The sequence below is a fragment of the Anas acuta genome, chromosome 14 (assembly GCF_963932015.1).
Source record: "Anas acuta chromosome 14, bAnaAcu1.1, whole genome shotgun sequence".
NCBI classification, from domain to species: domain Eukaryota; kingdom Metazoa; phylum Chordata; class Aves; order Anseriformes; family Anatidae; genus Anas; species Anas acuta.
In genome coordinates, this window is record NC_088992.1 from 12,152,481 (window position 1) to 12,171,048 (window position 18,568).

Here is an 18,568-nt window from a genome sequence, read left to right on the forward strand (position 1 = left end):
GCCTGGGGTCAGGGAGAGGCAAAGCACCTCCTGAGCTGGGCACATCCCTGGAAAGCCCATCTCCACGTGGCCAAATCCTTTGGCTGGGACACCTGCGTACCCGATGCCTGACCACCTCCCTGTTTCCTCGCTGGCTGACTACAGTTTCACAAGCTACTCTTTGCTCCTCTATACCATATATGTAGATTTTTTATTTTTTAACCCTTTAATTTCTTCCTTTTCCCTTTTTTCCCCCTTTCTTACATTTTGAGAACCTGTGATTTTTGTTTTACTGTTCCCACACTGCTCATCCTGCTTCTCTCAAGCTTCCACCTTATTTTGGAACAGCAATGCCTTCTACTGCCCACTTACCTACTTAGCATTTCTCCTTGTTATGACTGCACAACTACCTTGGCATACAGAAAAGTAATTCTCTACTGCAAAAATAAACTTAGTTTCTCACACCAAGAACCTGGCAGAGATCAGGGGAGGCTCCAGGCACATTCACAGCATTCCTCTACCTTCTCCTATTGCTGTGGGACTTCCTCAGCCTTGTCCAGGTAATTACAACTTCTTGAGCATTTAACCAAGATCCTTCACTGGCTAAGCCAAGCCCTGGCTGCAGCCATCTGCTCAGCCCATGGGTGCTGAGACCTCAGGAAGGCTGAGCCCTTCCACTGCTCCAACCGCTGACCAAAGCCCTCCCTAAATTAGTTTGTGCTGCACCAGGTCAGCTCTTCTGGATTCTCCCAAAGCATCCAAAAGTTGTCTCTCCCTGCCTTTGCACCTTGCTGGCTCAGCAGAGAGCTTGGTGCTTGCTGCATTTGGACAGTGATTTAACCACGAATGGTTTGGGCAGTTCAACATCTTCAGTGACACGACAAGGAGCATCAGCTGTGATTTGTTCGCCTCTGGAGCATCCCGTGATAGGATCCCGTGCTTTCTTTGCCAGGAGGTGCACACAGCCCAAGACGTGGGGCACGGGAAGCTGAGGATGCCCCTCGCCCACCTGTGCCACGCGTGGGGCTTTCCATGAGCTCCGGCACCGTGGTTAATCGAAGGCCACGGCACGTGCTGCCCGGGGGCACACCACCTGCACCCCGGTATTTTGGAAACCTCCAGGGTGAGACACCACCGTCCTCGCTGGGGGCCACAGCCTGGGTGCTTTACACGGAGCTGATTCCCTTGCCCTGCTAAATCTCAACCAGCCATTATCACCACCAGCCTGCTCGGAAGTGCCACGACAGTGGTTTGGGGAGGTCCTTTTGGTGTTTTTTTTAGCACCCCAAACCTTCTGGCGCAATGCACACCGCCCTGGGCCCTTGCCTTGGGTGCGTAACAGGACACAGTGAGGGGAACCACAACCACTGCCCTCAGGAAAGGCAATCCAAGCAGAGAGCAGCCTGCCTGCAGCTTGCCACCAGCCAAGGCACAGGCTGGGAACACGAATTGTCACTGACAGCAAGAGGCCGTGGAGGACAAAGCGTCTGCAGCCAGCCGTGATGCCTCTTTGCTCCAGTCCTCACCTCCCGTGCAGATGAGACGGTTCTTCCACGCTGCTTCGTTATTCCAATTAGCAACAGCTACGGGCTGAGGCTGTGGGGCAGAGGTTGGCTGGAAGCAGAAGTGAAAGGGACAGAAATAGGGTGCCTGGGTGCTGGGGGGATGGAAGGAGAGCGGCTGGGCTTCACCACGGGCAGGACAGCCACCCGGCTGCTGGGGCAGGAGGGAGGTGGGGAAGGGGGCAGCTGGTCCAGCTGGAGCCTCCTGAGGTGGCCGGGGAAGCAGGCAGAGCTGGCCCGGCACAGGAGGAAGCCATTTGCTCAGTGTTTTAGCCAGCCTTCATGTAGGAGAGGCAAACGGCACTTTGTCTATACCCACAAGCCCTCCCCAGGCTGGAAAGCAGGTCAAACATCCTGCAAAGCAGGTTTGCTGGGGTTTCTACAGACACCAAACCACCGACCTGGAGACAAGCACAGGTAGCTCACCAGCTCTCTGTGCAGCTGTTCCTTCTTCCCACCCTGTTACTTTTGCCAATGCTTGAGCTGGATGTGGCTGCGGGCATGCCTCAATCAAGGACCTTGGGTGTGCAGCCCCCAGAGACCCCTGGCAAGGGGCGCATGGCTCCACAAAGTGGCTTCCAGGAGGATTTGTTCCCTCAGCCTCCCAGGGACAGAGGGGTGGCTGGGCAGGCTGTAGCTCCCCAAGCTCTCCTTCTCACCCTGCCCCACGTTGGGTGTGATGCTCACCCTGTCCCACTCTTCAGGAACCTCCCCGATCGCTACTGTTGTCCAGAGAGACATGGCATGGGCCAGCTCCCTCAGCACCCTCCAGTGCATCCCACTGGGTCCTGTGGACCCAGTTCAGCTCACCCCTGGCATACTGCACTTAACAAAATTAGCCTTTTTTTGGTTTCCTTCCTCATTCCAGCCTGGCTCAGCCTCTCTGTGAGCTGGTGGAGATGCTGGGGCTTTCCAGAGGTGTAAACTCCCAGATGTCGCAACCTGCGGCATTCCCCATGTGCTGCCCAGGGCCAGATTTCTGGATCCAGGGAACCTCCTGGATGCTCAGTGTGGGAGGCCACCCGCATCTTCACCCGCTGCCTGCGGCTGCCATAGCTCCTTTCATTTTCACTTCGCTCCTCACCAGGTTTTCAGGAACTATGCGGCTCTGCCCTCAGCCCCGGCAGCGAGCCCAGGCACTGCCTGCAGCAGCAGCAGCCTCAGAAGGGAGCCAGAGGTGGTGTTTTTCTGGGCTGGGCACCACGCACAGCGCACGAAGCCCGGGCAGCTCCTGGTGTCCTGGCCCTGGTCTCTCCGGTGAGTGCCCAACGGGAGCCCCTGGGTGCAGAGCTGGGGCTTGGCGTTGGTGGGGGGAGCGGGGTGGCCGGCAAGGCTCTGTCTTGCCAGCCCATTTGGGCACTCGGCGCATGGAGGAACCTCCCCAGATGCACACGAAGGAACTGGAAGCTTTGTTGCAAGCCTCGGGGTGCCGGCTGAGCTCTGCGTGTGCGCGTTCGCTCCCCACCACCGTGCCGACGTGGGTGCTGGGGGCCGCAGCTGCTGCTGACCCCCCCCCTTGTGCTGCAGATGTCTCAGGAACCGCAGCGCCGGAGCAGCCCCGCTGCCCTGCTCATCCCCAAGCCCCGGGAAGGGCGGGCGCAGCGCACGGTGTACGTCCTCCTGGCCACCTGCACCGCGGCGCTGTGCCTGGCTGGGGAGCCCCTGTCTCCCGCTGCCCACCGCGTGTCCGCCCACCTGGCCGCCCTGCAGATCGGGGCCCTGCTCAAGGGCTGCTGCTGCCTGGCAGAGGAGATCTTCCACCTCCAGTCCAGGTGAGACACCTCGGGGCCACCGCAAGGCTGCGGAGCACTGCGGGGAAATCTGCTGCTTGTTTCCGTCCCCACGGGTGCCCCCACAGCTGCTCGCTGTCATCCTCGCTGCTCCCGACTTTCCCGTCCACCTCTTCTCCTCCTGCCCTTCCCCGTGCCTCTGTGGACCTATCCGTGGACACTCGCTGGTGTCCCTTTTCCCTGGGGCAGAAATCACTGCCCCAGCTTTCCCCCACCATCAGCTTCTGGGGTGCATAGGGATCTGGGGGATCATCTCCCCTTGGTGTCCAGCCCCACACTGCTCCCCTCCAGGCCCACGAGAGCTGCTGGAGACTCAAGGTCCTTCCTGACCAGGTGCTGCAGGGCTCTGTGCTGCTCCAGGAGGCCTGGCGGGGAGGTGGGAGCACCCCTTGCTGGACACCCCACAAGGTGTCCACCCTCCTCGCGCCCTCCCTCTCCCACCCAGATACCGCGGCAGCTTCTGGAGGGCCCTGAGCGCCTGCTTCCCACCACGCTGGCACCTGGCCCTGCTGCTCGTGGGTGGCTCAGCCTACCTGGACCTGCAGCAGGGAGAGAGGCTCAGCCCCCACCTTGCCCTGACCTGCCTGTGCCACCTCCTCGCCCTTGCCCTGGGGCTCCAGGTAAGGCACCGGCACCCTGCGCTTGCCCACGCTCCCCGGGGATGCTCAGCACCCGGTGCGGGGTGCCTGGCTCTGTACCTGCACTACAGCCACCCGCACGCTGCCCTGCTGCAGGAGGGACAAATTCTGCCTGTTTTGGCTCAGCCCTGCAGAGCTGATGCCCTGGGCAGCACCCTGCCAGGCGTCCATCCGGAGGGCCCCGTGCTCCTGCATTCAGTGAAAGCAGCCGCCCCGTGGCACGGGCACCAGCCCCGCACAGCCAGGGCCCTGCAGGGATGACAAACGGGGGTTACATCTGTTAATTAATGCAGTTCTTGGTGGAAAGGGCAGCCCATGAGGTCTGCAAAGGGTTGACTCATCACCAGAATGCAGTGAGTGCCGAGCTCCAGGTTCCTCTGCGGTGGTGGCGCAGATAGGGGACCCCACAGGCCACCCAGGGGTCCCCGCTGAGAGCCGGGTGCTGCTGGAGAGCCGGGCACTCTGCTGCCACTTCCTCTCCTCCGCCTTCTTCTCACATCTTTCTCTCCTTGCCTCTGCAGAAGCCCTCAGCAGTGGAGATCTCAGAGATGACCGAGAGGTCCCAGCAGAACGTCGCTCACGGGCTTGCCTGGTCTTACTATGTGGGGTACCTGAAAATAGTTCTGCCACGTACGTGGCTGTTCCCCTGCGTTATCAGGCCTAGACAGGCAGATAAGCCTTTAGCAGAGCAGCAGGGAGCAGGCTCCAAAGCAGCTCTCCTCACGCAGGCACCCTTGTCCCATGCTCTCTCCCCCCAGGCATAAAGGAGTGTATGGAGGAAATCAGCAGAGTCAACCTCAACGTGTGGGCGTGCAGGGAGACCTGGAAGCTCCACATCTTGATCCCGCTGAGCTGTAACGTCTGGGATGACCTGGAGAAAGCTGACAGCAATATCCAGTACCTGACAGACCTCACAGAAACCACCCTGACCCGAGGCGGCATCAAAAAGAGGGTCTACAAGCACAGCGTCTACACAATCAGGGATGGGGACAACCAGGTATGCCGGGGGCAGCCCCACTGCAGCACTCAGCACGCCCGAAGGTCTTTGTGGCCTCAGATCCCAGACCAAAAGGAGCTGTAAGGGCAGGACAGAGACCCTGCTCTGTTAGAGATGCCCAGCTCCCAGCAGTCTCCCATCAGATGGGGAGGTCCTGCCCATGCCCCCTCCCTCCTGGCCCCTTCCTCCTGGCTGCACGCTCCCCACCTCAGCCCTGCAGGCATCCTGGGCTGCCTTACCCCCTCCTGGAGTTGATTGGAGTCCAGAAAACTGCAGAGAGCTGAACAGAAAGAAACAAAATAAATTAAAAAAGGAGTGGATGTCAGGCCTGCAGCATCACTTCCCCTCTTCCCACGGGATGGAGGAATATTTCCTTCTGTTAAGAAAAGGTGCCTGAAAATGCCCATGTGATTTCCCCTGGGAACCCCTTTTCCAGGCTGGTGATCCCTCAGCCCCCTGCAGTGCCTTCATCTCCTTCCACGTCCCCAGGCACCCTCGGCACAGGCTGCACCTCGGTCCTGCCGACACATCTGGGGATGGAGGCGCGGGCACAGCTGTGCTTCTCACGGGGGTGCTTCTCATTTGCCTTCTGATGGTGGCAGCACCTTGAATCTCTCCTAAGCTGTGTTGTTGACCACCCTCCTCCTACCTGTACGTTCACCTTGCCAGTATTTATCCTCCTCCCGTGTCCCTGCCCTCCATCAGGGTGCTCAGACATCTCTAGCAGAGGAGCCCCCAAGAGGGCACCATGGCACGCAAACAAGGGGCATCTCCGTGGGGACCCAACCTCCAGGAGAAACTGCCCCCAGGCTGCGCCTCACCAAAGCTCTCCAAGCCCCAAAACTTGGGACGTGGCACTGCCAGGTCCCTGCCCGGCCGCTCGCTCCCTCCCCATGCAGCAGGGCCGGGGGATGCCAGCGGCCGCAGCCCTCGCCTCCTGCCCCGCAGGCCAGGCACTGTGCGGTGGAGTTTGCCACGCCGCTGCAGACGCTCTATGCCATGTCTCAGGACGAGTGCGCTGCCTTCAGCCGGGACGACCGCCTGGAGCAGGCCAAGCTTTTCTACAGGACCTTGGAGGAGATCCTGAGAGGCTCCAAGGAGTGCGCAGGAACCTACAGGCTCATTGCATACGAGGGTGAGCGAGCGGGGGACAAGGGCAGGGGGTGCCCAGCACGGCGGTCATGCTCTCCAGCCTCTTGTGTGTTGTTGGATTGGGGCACGCAAGGGGAAATCTGCAGGATCTCTGCAGATCTGGTAGGATACTGGTCCCTGCTCCAGTCCCCCCAGGCCCCTGAGATGAGCAGGATTTGGCTGTGGCAGCAAGATGCTCCCACAAACGTTAGATTTGGGACAAACAGCAGCCTTTCAGGGGAAAGAGCAGGTGCTGTCACTGCTGATTTTGCTGGGAGAAGTGTCCGGGGCCATCCAGCCCCCCAGCAGCAAGTGTGAAGCTCCACAGCACTCCCCAGGGAGTGAGCCTTCTCCTTCACCCTTTCATTTCCCATTTCTCCACCTCTGCCAGGACAGCGGGGCTTGACAACAGCTTGCTGCTTCTTGCCAAAACAAGAAAATTCTCGTCATTATTTTTTTTTCAGAGAAATTCAGTGCTCTCCCTGACTGGGAGCAGCGTTTCCATCCAGCAAGGTAGTTCCTACCACAGTAGGCACTACTGGGAGCCCAGCACGTGGTGCCTGTGCTTTGCTCTCCTTCCTGCGCTTTGTGTTTTATTTTATTTGTTCTGGTGTGAGGAAAAGGGAAGTGGGAGCCATAATCTGACTTTTCAGGAAATTCTGCATGTTTTGGGGCATCTCTCACAGAATGCTTCCTGCCCAGACCCCTGCCTCAGGCCAGACCATGAAGGATGCTTTCATCTTTCTTCTGTTCCAGAGCTGGTAGAAGCCGAGCCCCACTTCTTGTCCAGAGAGATCCTCTGGCACCTGCGGCAGCAGCAGCAGGAGGAGTTCACGGTGTACGAGGGGAGCCCCCCGCGCACCCTGGCCACGGCCCTGGGCTCAACAGATCTCAGCCTCCAGATCAGTGCCTCCGACCTGCCCCAGCCCCTGCGGAGCGACCAGCCCTGAGGCCCCCGTCCTGCAGCAGGAGCCTCCCGCAGGAGCCCCATGCTTCACATTTACAGCTGACCCAAACCACAGCCCTGTTCCATTTCCTTTGTTTCGTTGTATATTTCTGATATATTATATAGAGAATCAGAATCACAGAATCATCTAGGTTGGAAGAGACCTCAAGATCACCCAGTCCAACCTCTGACCTAACACTAATCAGTCCTCCACTAAACCATATCACCAAGCTCCACATCTAAACATCTTTTAAAGACCTCCAGGGATGGTGACTCCACCACTTCCCTGAATACACATTATTATTTTATTATTTTTATTTTTTAATCTGCTTCAATTTTTATCATAGAAAGCCCTTTTCTCTGGGGCAAGTTGGTGATCACAAGTCCTGGGAATGGCACACAGCCTGCCCTCAGGCACCCTGCAGGGCTGACATCCCAGCCCCGCACGTGTAGGTGTGTGCTGAGCCCAGGCGATCCTGGCTTTTTAAGGGGCTGACTTTGGGTTTTCCTGCTGGCCCCAGGCAGGGGCTGAGCCTGTGCCCGGTTCCTGGCCCTCAGCTGCCCGGCTCCTTTTTGCAGCTCCCATCCCAGAGATGCTGGATGCACCTCACTCATCCCACGGCTCCCAAAGGAAGGCGTGCAGACATCCCGGGACAGCTCTCAGCTCACGGGGCTGGGAACGGCTGTGGCAGCATTTCAGCAGGAGTACAGGTGCCCTGCCAGGTCTCAAGCCTCATATTTCAGTGGTCCTGACTGAGAAAAACTACGTAGCTGGATGTGGATGTCTCTGATTCCTCAGGCACCTGGTGGATCAGCTTTGGTGATGGCTGGGGCTCCCAGCGGGCACGAAGGCAGCTCCAGAGGGCAACGTGGCACAGCAGAGGGGCTGAGGAGCAGCCTTGCTGCACTGCAGCGTGAAGGGCTCCAGCACAAGGGCGCTGCTTCAGCCTTGTCTGCTCCGCAGAGGCAGCATTGGACTCGCCTCCGTGCCACCCTGTGCCCCCCTCTGAGAGCAGGGAGAAAAGCCTGGGTGCAAACCGAGGCACAGAAAGCCCGTAACCTAGCACCTAACCACCCTGTGAAGCCTCTGGGCCCACTCTCCCGACCTGGATGAGCACAAAGTGGTGACACATCAGCTGCAGCTTGCTCCTTTCCCACCTAAAGCCAGTTATGAAACAGCTCCCGCTCATTCTGCCTCACCTCAGCTTTCCTTCCCAGGACAAAACTGCTCGTGGCTAGCAGCTGCCTCTCAGCAAAGCAGCCCAGGCAAACGAGAGAGCTCCATCTGTCATGCACCAGGAAGGACAAGATGGGAAATGCTTCTCCCCAGCTCCAGCAAGCTTACAGAAGAGATCTGTCTGCACATCGGTCCCGCTGGGAGTTGGAATTGGAACCCACTGCAGGATTTGGTAAACCTTAATCCGAAGCCTAATCTCTGGGTATTGCATCTGCACAAAAACCAGAAGTGACAGATGAAAGGTGAGGGACCCCTCAATGGCAGCGGGAGCACACACCCCTCGTGCAGAGAGCAGAGTCCTGGACCGAGGGGTCTGGTCCCAGTGCTCCTGAAGCTGCTCAAGAGCAAACAAGGGCCAAGCAAATGGCAAGGTGACAGCCTTCGCTGGCAGAGCATGGCAGGCAGGGCTGACAGAGGCAGGAATAGCAAGCCCCAGAAGGAAGGGGAAGCTTGCTGCCCAAGCTGGCAAGCAGAAGATAGCCATTAGGGACAGCCATTAGGGATGGTTTTCCCTCAGCCTCCCTAACAGCACAAATTGCCCAAGTTTTTGCACTAATTGCAGCTTTCACTGTCAGCCCTGACCCAGGGCTCCCCAGCTTGTGGGTGGGTGAAGGTGCCGCAGGGCGTCAGCAGCACAGCCTGGCCTGCTGCTGGCTGGCACTGGCACAGTGGTGGCACCCCCAGCAGCTGTTGTCACCAGTGTGCCTGCTGGCAGGAGGGGACAAAAGCCCCTGATATCCCTGGGCATCCCTTGGGGCCCGGGCACAGCCATGCTTCAGCAATACCCATGCCACAGCACCCTGACTGCCAGCAGGAGTTAGGTCTGTGCAGGGGGCACAAAACCCTAAACCTGAGCAGCTGAGACTCAGGCAACAAATCTGGGAGAGGGGAAGGAGAGGGAGGGCTCTCGTTATGAAGACACCTGCCCTGAGCAGTATCGAGGCCCTGCATCCCAGGAGATGGCCAGACGTTGCTTGTTGATGGGAAGTAGAAAATATTTCTTTCCTTCTCTCTGTGCTTTTCTTTTTCCTTTTTTTTTTTCTTTTTTTTTTTTTTTCCTTTTCCCTTTAATTAAATTACCCTTATCTCAACCCATGAGCCTTGTTTTTTTTTTTTCTTTCCAGCATACTTGCTTCCTCCCCCTCTCTTCCTCTGAGGAGGGGGAGAGAGAGAGTGGTTGTGGTGGAGCTTGGCTGCCCAGCAGGTTGTAGAACAACCACAGGCAGGCAAGCCAGAAAGCCCCTCTTTGGGGTCTCCTGCTTACAGGGGTGATGGGACGGGCCTGGGGGCGAGCAGGGAGGTACGGTCACAGTCAGGGTGCAGGGGAGGAAGGCAGGGCCAGGCACAGTCTGGCTCAGCCAGGACTGGGGCCAGAGGTTGAGCTTGGACGCTCAAAGCAAAGGCAAGGCTTCGCGCAGCTCTTCCTCGCATCCCATCTGGTTTTGTCAGTGCCATTTGGATATAAATAAACCCGGCTCCTGTTTGTTCAGCACCGTGGAGTTTGCCAGGTTGGCAGTTCTTTCTGAGGCACGCTTTGGTCTTCTCTCCTTGTGGGTGACCAGAAATTCGGCTGTTAGCTGCCTGGAAGGAGCCAGTCCTGCACCACGGAGCAGAGGCTTCTTTTCTGACCTCAGGGGGTCTGATGCATGAGTTGTCTCAAAGACTCATTGCAAAGCAGATGAATTTTATACTGAATTTATGAAATCCGGCCTTCTGTTTTTCTGCTGGAGATGCACGTGCCGATTACAAGTGTCTTTTCTCCTGCTTTGTGTGTGTTCCTTGCGATGGATGAGAAACCACCAGCACAGCCTGGGATGCCTGGGACAGAGGGATGTGGAGGATGGAGGCAGAGTGCTCCCTAAATCTTGCCTTTTTGTTTGGATACGGTGAATTTAGGATTTATTTTTACAGAGGTTGCTTTTTACTGCCTAAAACATCTCTGGACTCTAGTTTTTTTCTCTGGAGGGACATGTGTATTAAAGATCACTACACTGAAAATCTCAGGAACTTTAAGGCTGACTCTAGCTATATGGATCAATGTTTAAAGCATCTGAGAGCTGACTTAGGTTTAGGATGAGAAGTGTTTTTGCCTCAGGAGCCAGCTCCAACCCACATGGCACCGGTGGGTGCCAGAAGACAGCAGGAGCTCTGGGCACTCCTCCCCAGCCCTGCATCAGGCAAACAGGAGCCTTTGGGATGGAGAGCACATTGCCCAGAGCTGCCTTCCCCGGGTGTCCTTTGAGATTCTGTAACTCCTACTGCTTCTGCATAGAATTCACATTGCTGTGACTCTGGGTTTAAGGCTAGAGAGGAGAGTTCCTCTCCTGTTTTACTTCTGGGTTGGGGGTTAAGAGGTCAGCACCGATATGGCCCTCTACAATCTTTTCCTGTAAAGGACTGAGGTTTGGAGCTGGAAACATCATCCAGCTCTTCTGGGAAACCTTGTCCACTTTCTTTTTGGCCTGTAATGTATGGTGGCACCTCGGACAGGTTGTGGTTGCTCCTGCTGCAGTGATGAGCAGCAAGAAAACTTTCAAAAACATAACTTGTGTTGCTCATCCACACTAAAATGTGGCCCTTATTGCGAACTGGTTCCTTCAATCTGGCAACTCTTTTTGGCTGCCTTCAGCAATGACTTTTTTTAAATCCTCTCAAACATGTCTAGGTATCAAACCCTTGGCATCCAACAAGGGATTTGGGGAACACTGCTACTGATCATTGGGAAATGACCCTTTTTGTTTTGTAGATTTAAGCCTCTGTGCAATTTCTCTGGCCCCCAGACAGTGCATAAATCACTGCTTGGCTCGAAATCAGAAGAACTCGTTGAGTCATTTAAGTTCATTCAGTTTGTGGTGGGAACTGGAATTGATAAAGTGCTGTACAAAATGCTTATGTACTCACATACCATTAGCAGCAGAGTAAGGAAAGACACGTGGCTTAAAGGAAGAAAAAAAAAAAAAAAACAGATGCAGGGTTCCTTGCCCTTGGCTATTCTATCACTAACATTTGTGAAGCTGAGCACCTGATCCGCATGTTGGTTTTCTCCCCCTTGCTCTCACTGGTGAGTGACTGAATCATGGAAAATGTATTGAGGTTTCCCATTTTTGTTTACATTCCTGGGAACTACTGTCTGCTGTGTCTTGAGATCATGTGCCAAGTATGTACCTTGGCTGTAATGTTTCCCTAGGAGCCATGGTGAATTTTGAAGCTTTGAAAGTTTTATGTGGTTTGCATATACATGTTGGCATTAACAACACAGATCTTCTAAAAGACCCCCAAACCTGACCTCTGGTGCTGAGGCAAGAAGGGTTCTCAGCTTCATTTGTGCTCCCACCCACCCAACAAACACATCCTGTCACTTGGGCCCTGGAGCATTTGGGCAGCAACTTGCTGATTTTTTTTAAAGGACAAATTCTGGATCCTTGCAAATGCAGGATGCTTCTGTATCTGAGGCAGGAGGGGAGAAGAAGTCAAAGGTTATTCCTGAAGACTCAGAATAGCTAAAAATATTCAGCAGGACCCACTTTTATTTGTGTCCATAGGTCTTATATCCATGTAATTTCTAACGAACAGGTCAATTTGGTGGATAACTGTGCAACTCCCAAGCAAAGGCTTCGTGAATGATGTTTTACAGTCAGCTTTGCAATGGTGTTCACTTCGTGAGGCTGGAATAAAACAAATTATTGGCAAATTCGTGTGTGTGGAGTCAGGGAGCTCCATGTGCTGCTGGAGAAAAACGTTTTTCTGCAGAAAGGTGCTCGTAAGACTGGCACTTGGTGAACGTCCCACGAGGAACCAGCCAGAGGAGAGCAGCAGCGGCTGTGCAGCGGTGCTCTGCTGCCCTCAAGTGTTGCTTTTTAGCGATAGTCAAATCTGCAAAGCCTGCAGTTTGCGCTTTTAAAGTTTGGTGGTTGTGCTTCAAGAAAGGCCCTTGCAATCACGCTGATTATTTTACCTTTTCCGTAGGAAACTTCCTGCTTGAAAAGTGGGCTTATCTGAAGTGATTGAGTTAACCAGCGTGTTGACCAAGTTCACTCCTCTCTGTGGTTAAAGTTTGGCATCCTGCAAAGCAAGGAAAACAGCAACTCAGTGTTTCAGCTATCAGCCACTCACACATCTCTGGGGCTTAAACTGGCTGTACCTTACCTGCCCTGGTGTCGTGGTGACTTTGTGGTCCCTTTCATTTATTCTTCCCAGCAATTCAGGCGGAGAAGTGTAATACGTGTGGTGAATGGGGGTATAAACTAAATTTGAGAGCCACCAGCAAGACAGTCCAGAAACCTTCATGGGGCTGGCTCGATGCTCTTGCATGCTGTAACTGCAAGCTCACACCTGAGCCTTTAAATCCTGGTGTAGTGTGCATGGGGTTAACAGATACATCCAGCCCAGCACCCCAGTTTTCAATTAAATTGTTAGCCAAGCATCCAAAACATTAATTTCTTTCAATTAGTCAGGTTTGCTTCTGTAGTTCCTATTTCCCAAGCTGTTAGTGCTGTCATTTATGTTTAGCAGGTAGCATTAGTGGCTGGGTTAGACTGGGTAAGGTCCCCAGCATGACTTGGTTCTCACAGAAAAGTGCACAAAGAAAGGCAAAAATAAGTGCAGAGCTCATGTAGGGAAAAAGGGCTGTTTCTGCATGATGGGTAGAGGTCACATAGCATCTTACTTTTTCCCCCCAATGAGATGCAGTGGAAGCTGTTGACTTTTTTCCCCTCAAAGCAATATAAAAGGATCTATATAAAAGGATGCCTTACCAAACACCTGGGCTTGTCTAATCCTTGCAGCCCAGTGAGGAGGTGAGTCTCTGAATTCATTGGTAAGTTCCATCTTTACGTCCCAAAGGCCAGCTCACCAGCTCTCTGTTCCCAGCAAGGGCTGCGGGATCACCCATGGAATTGTCATGGGGTCTGCAGAGCCACCACGTGGACTTGCCATAGGGGGCTTCAGGGCCACCAAAGGCACCCCCGTGGGAGCTGCAGTGCCACCCACGGCTCACAGCATTGGGTGAGGGGCACTGCCAGGCTGGTCAGAGTGCAGAGGTCCCAGGGACCCCTCTTCAGAGCTTCCAGCCCAGGTCCCTCTGAGGAGCGGGCTGAGAGCCTGGCCTGGTCGGTGGTCTCCTCCCAGACAGCCCAGCGGAGTGTTTTTTGCACTGGGTGCAGGAACAGAGCCACGTCCCAGCCATCCTCCCTCCAGAGGTGCATCCCTGTGACACCAGCCTCATCTCAGAACGAACGTGCTCACACTGAAAAGAAACTGGGAGCAGCTGCCAGGCGTGAAGCCTCCTGGAGGAAGCCACAAACCAGCACAGCACAGGTTGGAAGACAACATCACATTCGTGGTGAACCAGCCCAAATACCAAGGAACAAAGTGTGTCAGCAGGATGCTGAGTCAAGCGCTGACAGATCACTGTTTGTACGTGCAGGAGATGAAGTGTCCCCTTGACTGCCCCCCACTGAAAAAGAAGCTTTATTCCTCAAGGCTTTGGCCATTTTTTTTTTTTCAGACAACTCCACAGATGGAGCAGTAACTAGGTTTTGCTTTCATTAATCCATGGACAAAATAAGGTAGAAAAAGGGAAGCTGGCAGGCCTGCAAGTGCATTTGTGCCCTTCAGTTTGCACTGCTCCCAGCAGCTTGGGCATCCTTTGCTGTGGAGCTACCACAGGAAAAGCTGAGCAGAAACCACACAAGAGCAACATGCCACATCATTTCCACTCTTGGGAACAAAATCTGGATGGCCACAACTGAGACAAAGCAGTTCTTCGTGCATTTAATCCATGGCAACAGACCTAATTTGCAGAAGGACTACACAACTCCAGCTCCTCTTTGTGCTGAGCTCTTGGGCAATGCTGCTGCAGCTGGGAGAGGTCAGCCAAAAGCCATGTCCACATCCCTGCTGCTCTCTGCCCACTTTTCTCCCTTCAGTGAGCCTCAGTGGGGAAGGCAGCATTCTCCTCGGGTTCTTTTCTTTCACTGCCTCTTTACACACACTTCCTTTGTCCCACCTTGCTCTTCCCCTTCCTCTTACAAACTGTATCAAAAGCACGATCTCAGCTACTTGCATTGATGTGTTCCATTCACGGGGCTATAAAACACTCATAAATCAATACTAATATCATGGTTTAAATACGAATACATATATATTGGAAGTAGAAGACCCCGTCTACTCCTGTTCCCTGGGTGGGAAGAAAAGTAGCCTTTACCCTGGAAACTCTATCAGCACATGAATCAGCTTCCTGTATTGCCCATTCGTAGCTATTAGCATCTGAAGAGAGATTCCACTTTCTGTAGCACCCAAGCAAGCATCCTGCCTGTGGTTTCCCCAAAGACCGACACCAAACCTCCCATTTTGGCTCCCAAACCAATCAAGTGGAGCCAAATGCCCCAGTCACTGGTGTAGTGGCTGCTGAAGGAGAGCTGAGTCCCTGGAGGCCATGCTGAACCCCGCTGTGCTTTTATTGTTTGGAAACTGCAGGTACACTTGGTAACTTGGCAGAGATGCAGCTGTCAACTAGGTCACTTGGATGCAGTCTCTCCTTTGCTGTTAAAGAGCTTCCCCATTCCTGAAGTCCTCTCACAGGATGGTAGCAGCTGATGATTCATCGCCCTCTTCAGGAAAACAAAACATGAGAGCTGGAAAGGCAGCCAGGCAGAGCAAGAGGCACTTTTTCCATCCCACAGCAGGTGAGAGGAAGGTACACACCCTGTCCCTGTGCTTGCTCCAGGGCAAAGGAGGAGCTGAGGCCATTTTTACTCCTGAATGTGCTACAATAAATACATCAGACCAAAGCCAGAGCATATCTCTGTGGCCCTGGGGCCCCAAAACGAGATGTTTTCTTGGGGCCATCTTCCCTTGGAAGGAGATGGCATTGGCAGCAGTGTGCTTGGGCTGCAGGTGCTGTGCTGCTGGGGCCCTGCTCTGCCTTGACACAGGGCTTCCAGGGTTACTGGTTTCTGCCAGCAAAACACGTCTACTCAGCTGCTGAGAAGGCAAAGCAACACGAGTAACCTCACTTCAGCAGCTGCAAAGCGGGCAAGGAAATGTGCTGAGACATGAGACGGGAGCTGGGGGGTTTTGTCTGATTGCCTCACCCCGAGCAACCTGCTGTGCTGGAAGCAGAGCCCCACAGAGAAACCACCGTGACTGCTCCAGAGCCACGGCAGCCTGCTTCAAATCCAGCCAGCTCCTAGAAAGTTAATTTTGGGGAGTCATTCTTGTTGTTTCCTCATCAGTGTTGTTCAGGACTCTGGTGCTGGGGTCTGCCAAGCCACTGTCACAGCCCAGTGCTTCCCTTCCCTTCCCTTCCCTTCCCTTCCCTTCCCTTCCCTTCCCTTCCCTTCCCTTCCCTTCCCTTCCCTTCCCTTCCCGCCGCCATCACAGCACAGCGGGGCCGCCCCGCCTCAAGATGGCGCCCGGCCGGCTCCGCGCCGCCCCGCCTCAAAATGGCGGCGGTCGGGGCCGGGCTCTCACCGCCCTCAGGCGGGGCGGCGCCTGCGGCAGCATGGCGGACGATAAGGTGAGTGGGGCGGCCGGGCAGGCCCGGCACGGCGCCGCGGGCACGGAGCTGCAGCCTGTGTGTTTCCCTAGGACCCGCTGCCCAAGCTGAAGGACCTCGCCTTCCTGAAGGGGCAGCTGGAGAGCCTGCAGCGGCGGGTGGAGGACGAGGTGCACGCCGGTGTGGGGCAGGTAAGGAGGGTTGGGGCCGTCCGACTCTGCCGCCCCGTCCCGTCCCGCAGCCTCACTCCTCTCTGTCCCCGCAGAATGGCTCCCTGCTGGCTTCTCCTTTCCTCAAGGGCTTCCTGGCCGGCTACCTCGTAGCGAAACTCCGCTTCTCGGCGGTCCTGGGTTTTGTGGTGGGGACCTGCACGGGTGTCTACGCAGCGCAGAACTACGCCGTGCCCAACGTGGAGAAGACGCTCCGGGACTACCTGAGCTCCCTGAGGAAAGGTGGGGACTAGCCAGGGGAACCCGGCCGGCAGCGGCTGTGTCAGTGGCACTGCTGGGGCAGGAGGCTCCTGCGTCCCCGTGTGCTGCTCCTGCCCCTTGGACGAGGGCTTCGCACCCACCGATCATTGTGAGACGCCCCCCGGTTTGGTTATGGGGTGTCGGTAACCGGTGACGGTGAGGGGCAACCATACCCTCACCCCCAGCAGCTTGGACGTGTCGGCAGCCAGCTGGGTGCCGGCTGCCCGCTCCCTTGTCCCCTCTCCCTGCAGCCCCCAAACCACTGTCACTGCCCCTGTGCCCTTCCACTGAGCGGGCGCCCTGCCCTAGGAGTGAGCTTTGTGCGGTTTCTTGGGGAGACTTCTGCTTCTCCCCTTAATGAGAAACAAAGCCATTCCCTTCCTCTGTATCAGAAATGTAACAGGTACTATCCTGTTTTAATCAGGCTCATTAAATTCGTGGTATTCGCTTTGTTCTTGAATGTGCCGGGGTGTGAGTCTATCTGGCCTCTCCCCGCTGGTAGCAGCTCATCCTTGCTGGCTGCTACCTGGAAATGGGTACGTTTGGTAAAGCCACTGCTGCTCTGCTCAGCCCTGTGCCCAGGGTGTCACAGCAGGGGCTGTGGGGACTGATGCTGCTCTTGTCTGTGGCTGTGTATGGCTCCCACGCTCCCCTCCTGACCCTGTGCAAGGTGGATGGCACAATCCCATTCAGCTCTTCATCCGTCGTGGTTCTCGTCGAGCTGACAAAGCTGGTGCTCTCCCTCTTCTTTCTGCTGACCTGGGACCGGCAGCTGCTGGGAGTTGCTGTGTCCTGGCACCACGTCGTTCCCTTTGCCCTTTCCGCCCTGCTCTATGCTGCAAACAACAATCTGGTGGTTCACATGCAGCTCTTCATGGATCCCAGCACCTACCAGGTCCTGAGTAACTTAAAGATTGTCAGCACTGCGCTCCTCTACAGCCTCTTCCTGCGTCAAAGACTCTGCATGCGCAAGTGGCTGGCACTCTTCCTCCTGATGGCTGCTGGGGTGAGCTATAGCCTTGGAGGCTTGCAGGACCCACAGGACTCTAGCAGCCCCTCCAGGATGCAGCTGCACATCACGCTCGTGGGAGTGTTGCTGATCTCGGTGTACTGCCTGATATCAGGTTTGTCAGCTGTCTACACAGAAGCTATCCTGAAAACCCAGGCTCTGCCTCTCAGCCTTCAGAACCTCTTCCTTTACTTCTTTGGGGTCCTGCTCAACTTGATCGGCCATTTCTGGAGCAGCACAGAGAGAGGTTTCTTGGAGGGCTTTTCCTCCTGGGTGTTGGTGATTGTGGTCAGCCAGGCTTTGAACGGCTTGATCATGTCTGTGGTCATGAAGCACAGCAGTAACATCACCAGGCTCTTTGTGATCTCCTGCTCTATCCTGGTCAATGCCGTACTGTCTGTCATGCTCTTCAACCTGCAGCTCACCCTCCTCTTCTTCGTTGCTGTCTTGTGCATCGGCCTTGCTGTTCACTTGTACTATGGGGTCACGTAGCTGTTGCCTTCCTGCCCTGCATGCGCCAGGGCAGCTTTTATTTGTTACTCAGGGGTGTTCATTGCTTGTGCTGGGGCTGGTGTTAGAAGCATGGTGGTGCCTCTTCACCTTCTCATTGGCGAGAGGTGCCTGAATGTGTTACTGTTGGCCTAAAGCAAATGCACGTGAGGGCACTGCTCAGCGTCTACATGCCCAGGAGGCAGGGATAGTGCCCTGCCTGTGCTCTGCTCCAGCCTGGCCAGGGCTCCATGCCATGAGGCTCCCGCTTGCTCCGGTGGGCCCAGGCTCTAGAGCAAATCCTGAGCCCCTTGGCGTGCAGGACATCACAATCAAGCTGCTTCCCCCATCCTCTGCACACCAAAGCACACACCGAAGCACACGCCCATCCCCTGTGCCAGTAAATGCTGTTGCAGGGTTAGCTCTGGTGTGCTTCTCACGTGCATGCGGCCAGCCCTGCTGCATGATTCCTGCCAGAGGCACCGGCCTTCTGCGTGGAGCAGTTTGCTGCTGCCTGGAGAGCCCCGCACTGTGGCTGGGGGCATTGCTCCCACCTCCTCTGCAGTTTTCCAGCCTAACCCTTGACCCAGCCCCTGGCTGAAGATCTGGTGGGCACTGGGCTTCATTTGCCAGTCCTGGGCACGGCGTTACTACCCACCTCTCTGGACAGTATGAGGGAACTGTTTTGCCTGCTTTTCAACGGGGAGACAGCACCTGAATTTGTACAAATGCTGTGGCTAGTGAATTCCTGGTGGGCAGAAGTCACTGATGGCTCCGGCACGGTTATTAAAGCTGTGTTTCAACAGTGTGTGCGTGTTTGTC

General features: G+C 55.5%; 3 protein-coding genes across 4 annotated transcripts; all 3 read left to right on the forward strand.

Moving 5' to 3' along the window:
* The first annotated feature begins 103 nt into the window (after nt 1-103).
* STING1 (stimulator of interferon response cGAMP interactor 1) lies at nt 104-8,168 on the forward strand. Of its 2 annotated transcripts, none has more exons than XM_068698730.1 (7): nt 104-2,798; nt 3,069-3,313; nt 3,777-3,951; nt 4,491-4,599; nt 4,728-4,966; nt 5,915-6,101; nt 6,854-8,168. In XM_068698730.1, the coding sequence occupies exons 2-7, from the start codon at nt 3,069-3,071 to the stop codon at nt 7,045-7,047; spliced, it is 1,149 nt and encodes a 382-aa protein (XP_068554831.1). In that variant the 5' UTR covers nt 104-2,798; the 3' UTR covers nt 7,048-8,168. The 2 variants fall into 2 exon arrangements, with proteins under 2 accessions (XP_068554831.1, XP_068554832.1); XM_068698731.1 differs by having other exon boundaries at nt 5,975-6,101.
* Nucleotides 8,169-15,666: 7,498 nt separating this feature from the next.
* LOC137864211 (SLC35A4 upstream open reading frame protein) lies at nt 15,667-16,708 on the forward strand. The gene is made up of 3 exons (XM_068698112.1): nt 15,667-15,799; nt 15,871-15,969; nt 16,044-16,708. The coding sequence occupies exons 1-3, from the start codon at nt 15,689-15,691 to the stop codon at nt 16,239-16,241; spliced, it is 408 nt and encodes a 135-aa protein (XP_068554213.1). The 5' UTR covers nt 15,667-15,688; the 3' UTR covers nt 16,242-16,708.
* A 72-nt stretch (nt 16,709-16,780) lies between these two features.
* On the forward strand, nt 16,781-18,554 carry SLC35A4 (solute carrier family 35 member A4). Its single transcript, XM_068698111.1, has one exon. It carries the CDS (start codon nt 16,781-16,783, stop codon nt 17,747-17,749), a length of 969 nt encoding a protein of 322 aa, XP_068554212.1. The 3' UTR covers nt 17,750-18,554.
* Nucleotides 18,555-18,568: the final 14 nt, after the last annotated feature.

Bases quoted from the DNA above. Each gene is read 5' to 3' on its own strand.
- SLC35A4 (XM_068698111.1), top strand. From the start codon at position 16,781: ATGGGTACGTTTGGTAAAGCCACTGCTGCTCTGCTCAGCCCTGTGCCC.
- LOC137864211 (XM_068698112.1), top strand. From the start codon at position 15,689: ATGGCGCCCGGCCGGCTCCGCGCCGCCCCGCCTCAAAATGGCGGCGGT. The intron at 15,800-15,870 runs GTGAGTGGGGCG...GTGTTTCCCTAG, and splicing joins GCAGCATGGCGGACGATAAG to GACCCGCTGCCCAAGCTGAA. The intron at 15,970-16,043 runs GTAAGGAGGGTT...CTGTCCCCGCAG, and splicing joins TGCACGCCGGTGTGGGGCAG to AATGGCTCCCTGCTGGCTTC.
- STING1 (XM_068698730.1), top strand. From the start codon at position 3,069: ATGTCTCAGGAACCGCAGCGCCGGAGCAGCCCCGCTGCCCTGCTCATC. The intron at 3,952-4,490 runs GTAAGGCACCGG...TTGCCTCTGCAG, and splicing joins CCCTTGCCCTGGGGCTCCAG to AAGCCCTCAGCAGTGGAGAT. The intron at 4,967-5,914 runs GTATGCCGGGGG...CCTGCCCCGCAG, and splicing joins TCAGGGATGGGGACAACCAG to GCCAGGCACTGTGCGGTGGA.